The sequence below is a fragment of the Solea senegalensis genome, linkage group LG14 (genome assembly GCF_019176455.1).
Source record: "Solea senegalensis isolate Sse05_10M linkage group LG14, IFAPA_SoseM_1, whole genome shotgun sequence".
NCBI classification, from domain to species: domain Eukaryota; kingdom Metazoa; phylum Chordata; class Actinopteri; order Pleuronectiformes; family Soleidae; genus Solea; species Solea senegalensis.
In genome coordinates this window covers 2005149-2020144 of record NC_058034.1, presented here as the reverse complement: position 1 = coordinate 2020144, position 14996 = coordinate 2005149, and the positions used below count along the sequence as shown (strand labels likewise).

The following is a 14996-nucleotide window of genomic DNA, read 5'->3' as shown; positions in this document are numbered from 1 at the left end:
GACTTAGAGGTCGATGTCTGAGTGGTTTATTAGAATAAGAAAGTTGACTCCATGCGGAGTGACAGGCAGAGCTCAGGACAACGTGGAGGATGGTGAACAACTGCTGGAGTGTGTGTATGTATATGTGTGTGTGTGTGTGTGTGTGTGTGTCTTTGTGTCTTATGTGTGTGTGTGTGCTTTGTGCAGTTGTCGGAGGGTGCATGCACATGTTGTTTTTCGTTTTTGTTTTTTTTCGCGTGACGACAAAACGGGTTTCTTCGCGGACACAAGCACGCACGCACACACACACGCACACGCACACACACACTTGTATGTACTGTACAAAGTTTCACACGTGGCTACTTCTGTACACACACAGAGGCTGTGTCATCATGCAGCTACGGCACTTTAATTACATGTAAGCATCAAGGTTATGTACACGTAGTAGGAACTTGTGGTGTCATCTGATGACATCTGTGCCCCAAAGGTCACCCGCAGGGGGCGAATGAGGTGGCGTGTAGGGGGTTTTGGGGTGGGGGCAGCCTCTGGCGTGAGCGCGGTCCTTCACAGTAGCAGAAGACTCCACTCCACTGGAGAGAAGTCTCTTTTTTTTTTAAACCTTTAAAACATTCACTCCTTCACTCGCTTCCTCCTTTTAGACCTTTTAAATTCAGCATCCCAACAGGACACAGCAGCAGCTCAGTGCTGCTCACAGTACTGCTTCATTGTCACTGTCAATACAATAATAATAATAATCATAATAATCATAATCATAATTATATTATGATGATAATAATAATAATAATAATAGTCATCAGGCTTGTCTTCACTGTTGCCCTAACAACTGACACACAGAATTGAAATCACAATAATTTCCCATATAATTTTTTAAAACAAAATATCTATCACAGAAACAAAACGAACATGACAACAAAAATAAAAGATCAGTGCCGACTAAATACATCTACAATTTTACAAAAGAAGCAAATGCTGATTTTGAATTCGCCTTTTTTTGTGCTTTTTGCGCTCGTATGTCTCTCCTCACTGTGATTGGTGGATTTCATACAGGTTAGCCTCAGTTTCTGGACTCTCTCTCTCTCTCTCTCTCTCGAAAACATAGAGCACTGCAGGGCAAGATGGCAGTTATTGGCTGGAGGGCACACAGCATAAACAACCCCAACACACACACACACACATACACAAACCTGATACATAACAACATACACATACAGACCGGGTTACTGGGACTTGATGGCAATTTTATGTCTGTGTCACTTTGTGCAGGGAAAAGATGACAAAGGGGAAACAAGTGTGTTTGTGTTTCCAGAACAAACCCTCCCCCCCCTCCCCCCTCCACACCCCCCCCAAAAGTCATTTCAAAGGAGAGCAATTTTCCATTAGAGTGGCTTTTGAAAGTGTAGAACAAAAGATGTGATTTGAAATAAAGCGGGGTTTCGTGAATTACTTTGATTCCCGCTTCTGCCGCTAACTCGTAAAAATTAGCAATTTAAAATTATTGGCAAACAAGGACAAAAAGGAAGAGATAGGTATGATGTGCGTCCATGTTCGTGAAAGAGACGGACAAAAGAAGGACAAGAAGAAGAAGAAGGAGGACAAGGTGCAGCTGTTGGCAGAGGAGGACCTGGAATGACATGAAGTATGTGGAGAAGAGGGAGAACGATGGCTTCAATATTTAATAAACACACTGAATTCTTAACCGCTCCATTGTATTCAACTAAGGTAATCAAATGATGCAGTTAATGAGATAACATCATGTACTGTACCTTTCCTAGATGCAGCCAGTGTCTGGCTATTTCAAGCGTGAGTTTTATTTCTGATCTTAATTCAATTGCGTCCCATATTTGGTTTTTGTGTGTATGCATGCGAGTGTGTGTGTGTGTGTGTGTGTGTGTGTGGTGGTTGGTGGTGGTGGAGGGGTGTAAGGAGCTGGTTGTACGTGCACCACCCTCCCTCTCAGTGCCGATGTGTCTGCAGTAATCTTCTCATGGGCTCGTCAGGCCATCAGAGGGCCGGGGGAATGTACTTTGCCTAATCAAGCATGTTTAGTGAAACACCGTAGGAGATGCAGAGCAAGGACACGGCTGGCTGCGCACACCGGGCCGAGACGGAGACATAACACACATAAACACACAGAGAGCTATAAGGCCGTGGCGGAGACAGGAGACGGGGGAAGATGAGGGCTCGGGTCAGGCTGCTGGAAAAGCTCAGAATCCTCCATACTAATGACCTGTTTCGTGGTGGAATATATGTAAAGAATACACTAGACTAATGTGGAGAGTTGGTAATGCAGCGACATCATGTTCCTCTGCATGACCTCCACCTCCGTCCCTGCCTTCATAAATCTCTCACACCGCCTTCCCTGTCTCCCCCTCGACCTCACACTCTCAGTGGTATATTTTTTCGGTCTGAATATCACATCTCAGCCGTGGTATCAAATTTACTTTGTCTTTGATCAGGTATTTCTTGATTTATACCTGATCGTTACGTTTATAACACGTGTTTAACACTATGGATTTTCTGTTGGACAGAAAATAAAAAGTATTTGGTAGAAATCTATAGTTTGTTTTTGTAAAAACAAGGTCTTAATAGTTACATTGTATGATATTTTATCTTCACAAAATAATATAGTATATATAGCAGAAAAAAAGTACGTTAATTCACTGATTGGTCACTGAACGTGAGTACACTAAATGTGATATTCAGTTGTATTTTAGCTCCATTTTTGGTTTCCACCAGTTCCTGAAGAAATTATCTGGATCTTAAGCAGCTGATGTTGCTAACGTTGCTGCCGTGTTTGCAAGCGAGTTGACTGTCTTTGACCGTTGGTAGCTGCTAGGTGGTTAGCATTGATGTTGAAAGTAGCCGTCGCTAATGAGACCATCGACAATACTAATGATAGCTGTGAGAGCAAATGGACATGTTCATGTTACTGCATTCTCGTAAACATGTCTGCCATCGAATTAGCTTCAGTTCTGAGGCCAATATTTAGACAGTGGATATGAAGACCAAAACAATCTACTGCCATACAGTATTTGATGTTAGAATGAAGCTGCAGTTGAGAAACGACACCGTTATAGGTAACAAATTACAGTGTGTATTTCCTGAACATGTGTTTGACTATTATCTCAGAATCTGAAAATGCGTCATATCATAATGGCTTCTGGTTCCATAAAAATCCAAAACAACACTCAGCCCTAGTTTTCGTACTTAATGGTTTATTATCTGGGTATCTACCATCTGTTCTCTTCAGCTAAGTGTGATTCGACATCTCAGTTTAATCAGTACATCTTTGTGCACTGTAAAATGGTTTGGATATAATGTACAGTATTTACTTATCCCACAAATGGCTCTGACAATGTTATCACAGATGTATGAATGTCACGCACAACACTAATGAGTCAAAGGAGGAAACAGGAAGGGTGTGAATGAGAATAAAACTGATCAAAGCGGAGGGGTTGCACTCAATATGAGCAACACATTCATTGGTATAAGCCCTAAGAGACTCACACAGCAGCTGACAGACACACACACACAAAAACGCCACATTGACCCAGATGAACTAAAACTATCTCTGGATCTACGTCTGAATTAAGAAGGGATGAGAACAGAGGCGAAAATGGAAAACATCAAAAGACGACAGAGTGAAAAAGAGTAACTCCACACCCAAGTCGACCCATACCCATCTGTTTTCTTTATCCCACCTTTGTTTGGAGACACACTGAAAGACAGAAAGGGATAAAGTCACAAGGGATGACCATTGTGACAGTCAACAGTGGGCCAACTCCTGGCCCCGGCTCCAGCTTCAGCTCTCAGCTCCTCCCTGTCCTGGCAAGTGAGCGAAGCATTTAGAGATGCCCACAGCAGAGTTGGTACATCTCACATGACGGATGGAGCTGCTGTCCTCTTCATTGATATTCTGCTAAGCTGTGATTCTTGACTCGGTCTCTGACTCTTTAACGGCCATTTGTTGCCGCAGTCTCCTCGTGAGTCTGGGACACAAAGAGGCTCACTGTTGGGCAGAAAAGGCTGAATGTAGATCCCAAGCGGCCAGGCCTCATAGCCTCAGCGAGACAGCGAGACAACCACAGCTCACATTCCCCCTTTTCAAATGGGCTGTGGAGCCCAGGGAGGCCTCAGGTCAGGTCAGACAGATCCAGGGATACTGCGAGAGAGAGAGTGAGAGAGCGAAGGAGAGAAGAATGGAGGGGAGATATTGTTCCTTTTTTTCCCCAAGCGCGCTGCTCTTTCTGACGTTTAAGTTTTGCTCTACTGAGATATCTGTGATAATAGTAAAAAAATATCTGATTGAATTGGCTTCATCGTCACACTTAAATGTCTCTTACATATTATTGCTCTCTGTCACGTCATCATGGCTCTGTTCAGTTTCACTGCTGAGGTATTGAGAATCTCAACCCTTCCTAAGCTATGGGTCAACCACCCAAACCTCTGATTGGTAAACACCTGGAGAGAGACAGAAAATAAAATCTATGGATCTCTCTATGATTGTTTACAGACACCTCAATATATAGTAATTCTTTCCTCACAGGTAAGACAGGACACTGGTTGGGGTTGTTGTGACCTCTCACATTCACACAGCGAGACAGACAGACACACACTGCATGATTCATTGAGAGTCGCTGCCCTCTGGCACAGCTACAACAGTTTTAGTCTCATTCAAAATCCAAAAAGTAAAAGCACACTGTAGTCTGCTGGATGCCACGGGCACAAAAAACAAACAAACAAAAAAACAAACAAAAGCAGAAAGAAAATTTCACACTTGCAGAATTTCCATGGTGTCAAAAGAGTGAACATTGTGGTGGGGTGAGACCTTCCACGTTTGGCGCTACAAGCAAAATTGTCTTTTTAAAAAAACAAAAGAAAAACCCCAAAACAAACCACGCTGCCCCTTTTGAAGATTCCCCTTCCTTTGCACCCCTCCCTGTGCCTTATTGTTTGTCCTGCGGTGTCAAAGTCACACTCTCTGGGTTGTACCACTAACACAGTAGAGAGGGGTGCACCTCAGATGAAGAGCACAGGAACAGAGACATGAGGAGAACGTTCTCCTCTTTTCAACTCTCTGTGTTTCTTTTTCTCTCCGTCTCTCTCTTTAGCCAGCTGAATGACGTCATTGAACATAGAATGCCAGTGAGAGAGGACAGACGGGGGGACAGTTTGGACCAGGACAGCTAGTCAGAGGGGTTGACTTATTCCAGTTTTCTGTTGGAGGGAATGAGTGTTCAGAGAGAGTTTGGTGTCAGGACTCATACACGTACTTCCCCTCATTGGCCACTGGGGGTGCGCTCTCCCATGTTCTTCCCTAGCAAATGGCTGAAGTCAGCCAGTTCTCCGAGCCCTCGAGGTCCATGCATGTCTGGCCTGATGAGGCCCTGGCGCTGGGGGTGATAGGGCGCTCCGTTGTTGCTGTTGTAGTTGAGCACATCGTGACTCCAGCGAGGCTCCCCATAGTCCATGTGGGGAGTGGGAGCAGAAACCACCCGCCGTCGGTCGGGGGAGTCCTGTGGTGTGGCAGGGTAGATGTATTCTCCTGCTGAGTTCCTCAGCGTGCCACTGGGACGGCTGTTACCGTGCTCCCCTCGCTGGGTGGCTAGGATCAGGTAGCGCTGGCGCTCGGTATGCAGGGGCAGCATAACCTCCCCAGGGTCCTCTATCCGGACCATGCCTCCACCACCTCCACCTCCATGCAGGAACTTGGAGCTCAGGTAGATGACAGAGTTATTGGGGCAGGGAGTCCCGACAGCGGTGAGGAAGGTCTGACTCTGGTCCCAGTCAGTGTCCGGGAGACGCATGCCCCGTTTCTGCTGCAGCGGGGTCTGCTCCGGTGTTGGCAGCAGTCCTGGGTCCATGTCTCCTTTAGGCCAGCCGTTGGGTGTAACGAAAGGATTGTCCACTTGCGAACGTCTCCTCTCACCGCCGCTGGTTCTTGTCACGCTCATGACGGAGCCGCTGCGGCCCTGTCCCAGCATGCTCTGCTCTTTGTCACTTTTGCGGCGGGCGCCGTTGGTTCCGGAGCTGCGGGAGTGGCGGTGGCGGTGGCTCATAATCCAGCAGACCGTGAGGCCAGAGAGGATGGCTCCTGTCGTGAAGGCTGAGACGGCAGACACCACCAGCAGGTTCACAGACACAAGGCCGTCAGGCTCCTCGATGAAACTCTCTTGGAGCAGCATTCCTGTAAAACAGAGAGAAGAAACCATCAGTGGAACAGCGTCGGTATTTCCTGCGTTAAACATGTGGGAGTTAACAAATGGCAACACAAAATGGCCTAATTTCTCTCTCTCCACTCTGTGGGTGGGAGTAGTTGAGGGCTTTCCAGCCAAGGTATCTCCAGCTAATTGCCTTCATTAAATAAAGTGGAGGGTGATTTTAATAGCTGTAATAACTGTCTTCCTGATTGAAAATAGCTCTCAACCCTAGCATGTTTCACAACATTGGTTTTATGGAGCGAGATGCCAAGTGTGGCACTACTACTGAGTAATAATTTGAATGTTTTCAAACCATAAAAATCCATTACACTTCCGATCCATATGTTGCTATATGAACTTCTTGCTCATATATGTATACTGGTATTTCTTCCTTGCTGCATGCAAAGATGAACACAAGGTTGAACTTAAGGCACGGTGTTCAAACAAGGGTAGATAGATCATGTCAACACACAAGACCATTTATTTCAGTAAATCATTTGAAAAAGAACGTGAGATGAACTCTGTGGGAGAGAACTGTTTATGAATTATTGAGGATATGAACCCAGCTGGACCACAGCACAGACTGCCATGGATCAATTAGGAAAATGCCAAAGGAGAAGATGTTCTTTGCTTTGTGAGCTCCAGGGACCACAACACCAAGTAATACAATAAGACTCTGCCAAGAAAAGTAGATTACAGAAAAGCAGACAAAAGGAAAAGGAAAAAAAAAAAGAGGCTGCTGTAGAAAAAGAAAATGAAAAGTGGCCAAAAGCAAACTTGAACATTTGGGGCCTTAGACAAACAGTAATAGTTGTTAAATTGCAACAGCAATAGCGGAAGAGGGAGGACTGTCTCAACAGGGACAACAAAAATAAATCATTTTCCCACAGAAAATGAATGGAGGTCATTAAGAGACATTGGGAGCAAAAAGAATGTGAAAACAAATGGAAATAGAGAGAACAGCTTCTTAAACAAACATGCTTTATTATCTGACAAACGACGTTTTAATGGGGACAAATTGGGCTAATTGTGGTGCGCATACCTAGCATGAAGCAGCCTGGCGGTTAATTAATGTGGCCTGTGGCTTCGTATGATGCACATTTACATTAAGCTGTGGACTGGCAGCGTGTGAGAAACTGCTGTGCTGAGCCATCGGTGCAGGACAGCTCACACATAACACCATAATGACTGTTTTCTACCCTTAACCACAGCAAAATCTATTTTTAATACACTCGCTTGCTTGAAATAATTTTCTGTTTGGCTATATCTAATGGGGCTGTTCCAGTACACGGTTCTGGCACTACTTGGCCCAACTTGACTCTACTTTCCACTAGTGACAGTACGTTCAAATTGAACGATGCTTAACTGCAGATCGAATAAAAAGACTTCTGAATCCTGAAAGCATGTGTTCATCTCCAACATTTAGCAAGGAAATGTCTAAAATCCTAATATTCAACAGCCGTATTGCGGGAAGTACTGAACACATCTATTTAATGAACTGATTGAAATGACTCAGTTACAATGAATCGTCACTAGTTTGCATGTTTGTGTCACGTATAAAACGACGTAGCGGCGGTTTCGCACAGCCGTGCTATGGCGACCCCATCCTTGTTGAGGGGGTTCTGTGACGTAATGGAAAACAACGTGCTTGATACAGGGTGGCAGGGGAACAAGGGAACAAGACACTTTACAAAAGTACATAAAAGAAATAATGAGAAAAATGATGAAAACGACTGTGTTGACGCAGTGTATGTTTAAGTTGAGATGTGATGGAAAGTTTAAATTGGTCCCTTTTGCTCTTCTAGTCTGCCCATCCTCATGTGTATATACTCCAGTAAGATTTAATGAAAAACCCTTTTTTGCAGGAGGCACCTAATGTGCAACAGGTTTTGAAAACATAACTAAATAGACTAAGTGACAAAGGAAAGGAGAGGAGAGAACACACACTGAATACACTACGGAGCAGGAGATAATGGAACACAGTGAAAAACATCAGTGCTGGGAACAAGACAGGAACCAAAACAAGAGCAGTCACACATAAAAGAAGCTAGGAAGTACAACAGGAAATTGACAAGATACACAAGGAAATAGAATCAAGATAAAAAGAAAATGAAATAACAAAAGAAAAAAATGAATCACCACAGTCTTCAAAGGTCTGTAGGCGGCGCTCGGGTTCCAAATCTCCATTGAAACGCCTCAGAAGTGATCCTAATCAATTCATTCATTCATCGTCTACTGCTTTATCCTCGTCCACATGAGGGTCAGGGGCTGCTGGTGCTTATCCCCGCTGACATACGGGGGGCGAACGGTACACCCTGGACCATCGCAGGTCCACACAGAGACAAACAACCATTCACTCTCACATGATTGACCAATTAACCTGTGGGATTCTGGGAAGAATCCGCAGAACCCGGAGAAAACCAACGCACGCATGGGGAGAACACGCACACTCCATGAAGAAAGCAGTTTCTAATCACTACACCAACGGTGTGCACAACCAGATATACTTTAGTCAATAGGGCAATTGAAGACAATCCTAAATCAGACCAGTGCACAACTAATCTATTACTAATCTACTAATACTAACAAGTACTAAAATAGATTCAGATTCAGGAATACAACACCACATAAAAAAAACTTCATCTATCCAGGAGCTTGTCCTCCAACTCAAATGACCCCATTGGTCATCAGCAGCAGCATCATCATCATCATCAGCAGCAGCAGCAGTGGATTATGACCCATACTGAGTACTGTTTGTAAACAGCTGATAACTGCAGGACAGTGCAGGACATAACTGCACTTTCTAAAGAAGCAGGGAATCCAGAATGAAATGAAAGTCTTGGTGCTTACAGCATCATCTTCCAGCTCTGTGAATCGGGTCCTTGACATTCACGACGCGAGTCCTTCCTCACAGCGAATCTGCAGTTTCCCACTGATGAGAACATGGCGTTAATCAACCGGCCTTGTTGGTCAATCAATGTCTTTTTCAGCATTAATTAGTCCTTTATCGCCAATCCAATACCCTTGGTGATACATGTGGACGCAGGCCGCAGTTACCGAGTGTTAATTATGTGACATGCAGTTCAGCTCAGTTCACCCTCAGATAAAAGCCTCTCATATTTTATCAACTGGTTTCTTGTTGTGAAGTGAAAAGTGATGAGATTTCTTTTCATTTTTCCAGATGTCATGACCTTTTCTTTCCCCCGTCTATCGAAATTGTCTCTGCTTACCTCTTATTACATTACATTACATGTCATTTAGCAGACGCTTTTATCCAAAGCGACTTACAATGGAATTGAGTACAGTTTTTATTAGTTCTGATATTCAAGATTTATGTATTAGCACATGTTTATAACACTATTTATTACCTAAATGTTACCTTCTAATGGATTATCTTCCTTTATTTAGTGTTTGTCCATCTATCTGTAACTGAAAAAGTAAAAGAAACATATTTTTAACTATTCTGAAAAACAAGGAGCAGTTTGAAGACATGAGTTAAAATTCAGCGGTAAATTACTTTTGAAATTCCTTATTAAGACCAACACATCTCTCAAATGTGTCATTTTTGTGCTGCAATATTACATTACAGAGCCCCAGACATGACATGGGGGAACTTTAATTTGTTGCCACGAAATAGGTGTAACTGTGGGTTTATCATTCCCATTAACTTGGGACAGCTGGGTAAAAATGGAGCGCGCCCTTGCTTGAAACGGTGACACTTCATTAAAGTTTGAAAGCTATTCACTGATTCAAACTTCCCGCAATCATCGTGAAGAGAATATATGTACGCGCAGTGGTCACACAGGGATTGTGTATTATTAATAATACACCGTGTATTATCGTGTACAGCAGCACTGTTATAATGATTCCTCACGAACACGCAGTCACACTATCTCTGTCCATCGTGCTGCTTTTGCTTCAGCAGCTCTCAAGGTAATTAATGGGAATGATATTAATATTATTAATTAGTATTTTGTGTGTATGTTATACCTATTACTGGCCAAGGAAAACTACTTTGTGGACACAAATTAGAGTTTTTTTTCCCCCATGTCACGTCAGGGGCTCCGTACGTGATTGAATCGTTTACTTTTGCCTGATGAAGATATGACGCTTTGGCCTGGTTTTCAATTGCTTACAAAAATATTGGCCCTAAGGCGTAATTTACTTGCTGACCCCTGATGTAGGTCATCAACTCTAAGGTTCGACTAAGCTAAAAAAAAGTAATTGCATCTAATGTAGTGCTATAGTTTCTGTGTTATGTGGTTGAACTCTGGATCTTGACGCTGTGGGAAACTGAGTGGCCTTGACGGAGGTTTATTTTCTCCATCTTGTAATAATAAATCCCCATTTAATCTTTTGAGCTTAAATAGTGTTCGGAAAGATGCATTTCTCATTCAACGCTCTCTGAATCTGGTCCATGCATTAAGATTCGGCTATAAATTGTAAGGTGCTTATTTACCTGCGTAATAATGTTTATTTAGGGGCTAAGTTTTCACCCAGTAGGACATAAAAAAATGATTGCGTCGTATTTCAAAATTGCTCCGAAACACAGATGGCAGCTCATAATTTGGATATCACGACTTCACTCGCTCAGCCTGTCACACAGCCACAGTGTGGTTACACGGGCTAAACAGCACAGATGTCTCTTTTTAGTCTTTGTGTAGTAACTCAAACGACCATGCTCTCGTGTGTTTATGCTGAATTTCACTGTGTTGTGCTCGTTCGCTGCAAGTTCTTTTCTCCTTGAACACACGGTTGGCATCTGTGTTGCAGCAGCCTAAACATACTGCTGCCTCAACACTCCAGCTGTATTTATTTTCATGTTTCACTTCCAATATTCAGTTTGGAGAGAGTGCCAGCTGCAATTACATTAAAGCTCCTCCAGGAGGGCGGGGGCAGTTTTGGTGGGAGGCAGCAGATGCAACACATGGAAAGGTATTTGGAGGTTACAGTGCCTGCCTGTTCATTTATGCCCCCCCACCCCACACACACACACACACATGCTGAAGACGTCAGCTAATGAACTGATTAATGGCTGGATGTTTTTATCATCAATAAACCGCAGCCTTGATGACTTTGTAAATAAAAAAAACACGACACACTGCAACCACATTAAAAAGTCCAAACAAGATGGCAACATAATAGGAGAAACCACAAATCTCCGCTCTCTCTCTTCCACATCACAGCTGGGATTGTTCTTGGCGTACTCAGCTGCAGAGGCTGTAGATATTTCCCGAACAGTTACCTCGACTGTCTGCGGTCCAGAGTTACACCGCATGTGTGGCACTTTGGATTCAATCCTGCAAGGTGCAATAATACCGCTGTCGTCCTCCTGCACGAGGACACCACTTGACAAGTGTGTGTGTTAGTTAGTGCACTTACTGTACAACTGTGTGTGTTCCTGTGTACAACACAGACTCGCTTCCTCCACTCTTTGCCGGTTTGACGCGGACACTCCGATATGGTAATTATTTTGTCAATTTCTTTCATCTCCCACATGAAGCTGTCTCACTCGGATGCACAACGCACACAAATCTTCAGCCAGCGGCAATAAACGGAGAAGGGTGATGAAAGTGAACAAAGAGTTTGGTGCGGAGTGTGTTTGTGTGACAGCAGACAGACTCCCCCCCCTCCTCCTCCTCCCCCATCCCCCTGCAATCCCACCAAGTGGTGACAGTATCTTGCACACTTTTCTCCTCCCTTCAGCTCCTTCGCTCGGCTCTTCCAATCCTGCTCACTTATTAAAGCGTAATAGAAGCCAACGGGTCTGCCTGTCAGCCTGATGCACAGCGAGCTGCTCGTCTTGTGGCTTCCAGCTCCAATTAAAGCGCAACAATGAGAGGAAAAGGGGGAGGGGAGGAGAGATTTTCAGTGCTAAAACAAAAGAGGTGAGAAAATGAAGAGGAGGAGAAGAGAGACGGATTAAAGGGGTGAAGAGGAGAAACAAAAGACAAGCAGAGTTTGGAGGAGAAAAGACAACATTTACTAATGGACTATTTTTGTGTTTATATCTATCTATCTATATATATATGTATATAATACAATACTGCCTTGAAAATGTAGTCATAATTTCCCTTTGATTTCCTTTGTCTCTATACTCACAGTCATCTGCTCCTCATCCTATAACTCCTTCCCTCCCTTTCAAACCTCCTGTGAGCGGCTAATCCTTCTTTCCATATCTCTGTCTTTTACCCACCGCTCCTTTGATCACCAAGGGTGGCAGCATAATGGGAGTCATGGCTCAAAAACTCATAAGAGAAGTAAAGGAACTTTTACTTATACACGCTCAATTCAAATCAAAACAATGAAGCGTGTTGTTTACGTTTACTGGGTGGTTGTAATGATGCGAGGCATTTTTGAGCCTCACTTTATTCCGCCTACTTCAGAACCTTTCATATGTTTTACTTTAGTCAAACTTCAATCATTCCTTCAGTTTATACAAATGATCAAATGAAAAAAAAAGTCAAATATTCAAGGTTAATGGCTATGCTAACGTTAAAACAAGAGAGCGCACGTCATAGTGGAAACGATGCGGGAATTTGCATCGTTGCCAAAATGGAGTTGAAATAAACGTATTCACCCAGTGTTTATTAATACTAATACTAATAATAATAATAATAATAATAATAATAATAATAATACTAATAATGATGATAATAATAATGTAGTAATAATAATAATAATAATAATAATAATAATGATGATGATAATAATATAATAATTATGATACTACTACTACTACTAATAATAATAATAATATAATAATTATCATACTACTACTACAAATAATAATAATAATAATATAATAATTATGATACTACTACTACTACTACTAATAATAACAATAATAATACTAATAATTATTATTATTATGATACTAATAATAATAATAATAACAATAATAATACTACTCCCAGACCGCAGACGAGACGTCAAGCAAAGTTGATATGACAAAAACTATGAGGAAATCTACTGACACCCTTCATCAAAGAATAAATACAGGTGGGAAAACTGGGAAGAGAACCAATGTGCGGAAGTGAAGAGTAATAAAAAGAGGTTTAGGTTGATCTAACTGGATGTCAACACGGAGGAAAGTTGCATAAATGGCGATGTTGGGAAGAAAGAGAAAAGACAACACAACCTGGTGGTCTGTAAGACCAGCCTAACTCAGGGATGGTATACCAGGCGCCACAATCAAGGCTGCTGAACTCGAGCGCAAGAGGGTAACCGCCAATGTCATACCTGCAAAAGCCCGGCTGAACTTCCCAGGTTTATTTCCTTCATACGGCAATGGGAGAAACAACTGACCAACCCATCACCAACTAGACCTTACCTTCCCACCCTAAATTGCAACGACCAACCTGCGTCCAGACCTGGTTCTCCGGTCTAAATCCTGCTGACGCGTCTTCATCGTTGAGCTGACAGTCCCTTGGGAGGAAGCTGTCGATGACGCGCTCGAAAGGAAAAAGCTGCGGTATGCCAAGCTGGCAGCTGAAGCAGAGGCTGTGAACGTAAAGGTGTGACCAGTGGAGGTAGGCTAATGAAGGAAGTGGGAATCAGAGGAAAGGCCCAACTAAGGACCATCAAGGAGCTCGCCACCGCATGGGGCCTCCAGTGTGACACACACCTGCAGGTTACACAGGATGACATGTCCAACCATGCCCACTGATGTGCTGATACTCGGTACAGTACGGATTCTAGACTAAAACATCTCAGATGACTAAAATATGACTAAAGCTAAAGACTATAGTTACAAATAAATCAACATTTGATGTCAAAATTAACTGCTCTCAGGTAAAATGACTCTATAATGCATTTTATCAAATTATCGGCTCCAACTGGCATCAGTGGGAACATTTCTTTTGTCTGTTTCATTATTTTTGGCAGCGAAGCTAATTCCTATGATGCACAGATATGTCCTGCCACAAGCATAGCTGTTAGCCTTGAATGTTCCTAGTGAACCTTACGTTTACTCTTTTCACTATCTGTACTCCATTAAGGGATTTTCTGTCAAAAAAAGTCACTGATCAGTAAATGGTGGACAGATTCATTCAAAAGAAATCTTTTTCTTACATGTTTTTCAACTAAATTGTCTGATTTTCTTCACAAAACGATGAAGTCAAGCAGAATACAGAGCTTTTTATTCTGGAAAAAAAAGGTGAATTGAGTCAAATATTTTTAAATTGGGCACTTCTCTTAAATGTGCTATAATAGATTGGATTAGAAAAAAGGTTAATATGTATATAAAAAAAAACAGGTTTCGCTTGATGAAGATAAGATGATTCGGCGCTTAGTTTAGCCTTGAATGTTTCTACCAAACCTTCGTTTTGCAGCTCAATATTTTTTTAAATTTCATCACTTGGTTTAACCCTAAGAACACAGAGCAGCTGCTTTTTTAAAAACATATAGTAATCTTATATCCTTTTTTTCAGGACGTTCTTATGAAAAAAAAAATCATTTTCACCAACTAAACCAGAGCAAAAAGTACTCAACGTGTTTAAAATTGGATTGATATGTGAAATTTAGAAAAATGTCACAGTACAAAGTTCACTCGGCTCGTTTTTATGAACAAAAAGCAAAGAAAAGCGCTCTGTGTTGTAACTTCTGCACAATTATTGCTACGTTATGTCACTGCTAAAAATGGGATAGAAAATGAATCCTAACTTTGACTCAACGACACATAGGAAAATGAAAAATAGACCCATTTCTTCCTCCTACTTGTATTTGTTTCCCGTAACATTCATGACGTCACCGTTCATGCGCAGGTAAAAGAAAAACACCACAGGGCAGAACAAG

At 42.5% G+C, this 14996-nt stretch overlaps 1 protein-coding gene across 1 annotated transcript in view; it reads right to left on the bottom strand.

Annotated features, from left to right (window-relative positions):
- Positions 1 to 345: 345 nt before the first annotated feature.
- The window catches only part of sema6bb (sema domain, transmembrane domain (TM), and cytoplasmic domain, (semaphorin) 6Bb), a 168712-nt gene continuing 154061 nt past the window's right edge, over positions 346 to 14996 (bottom strand). The window contains exon 17 of the mRNA XM_044043999.1: positions 346 to 6187. Coding sequence (XP_043899934.1) covers positions 5280 to 6187 — 908 coding nt within the window. The 3' untranslated portion in view covers positions 346 to 5279. The remainder of the gene's footprint in view (positions 6188 to 14996) is intronic.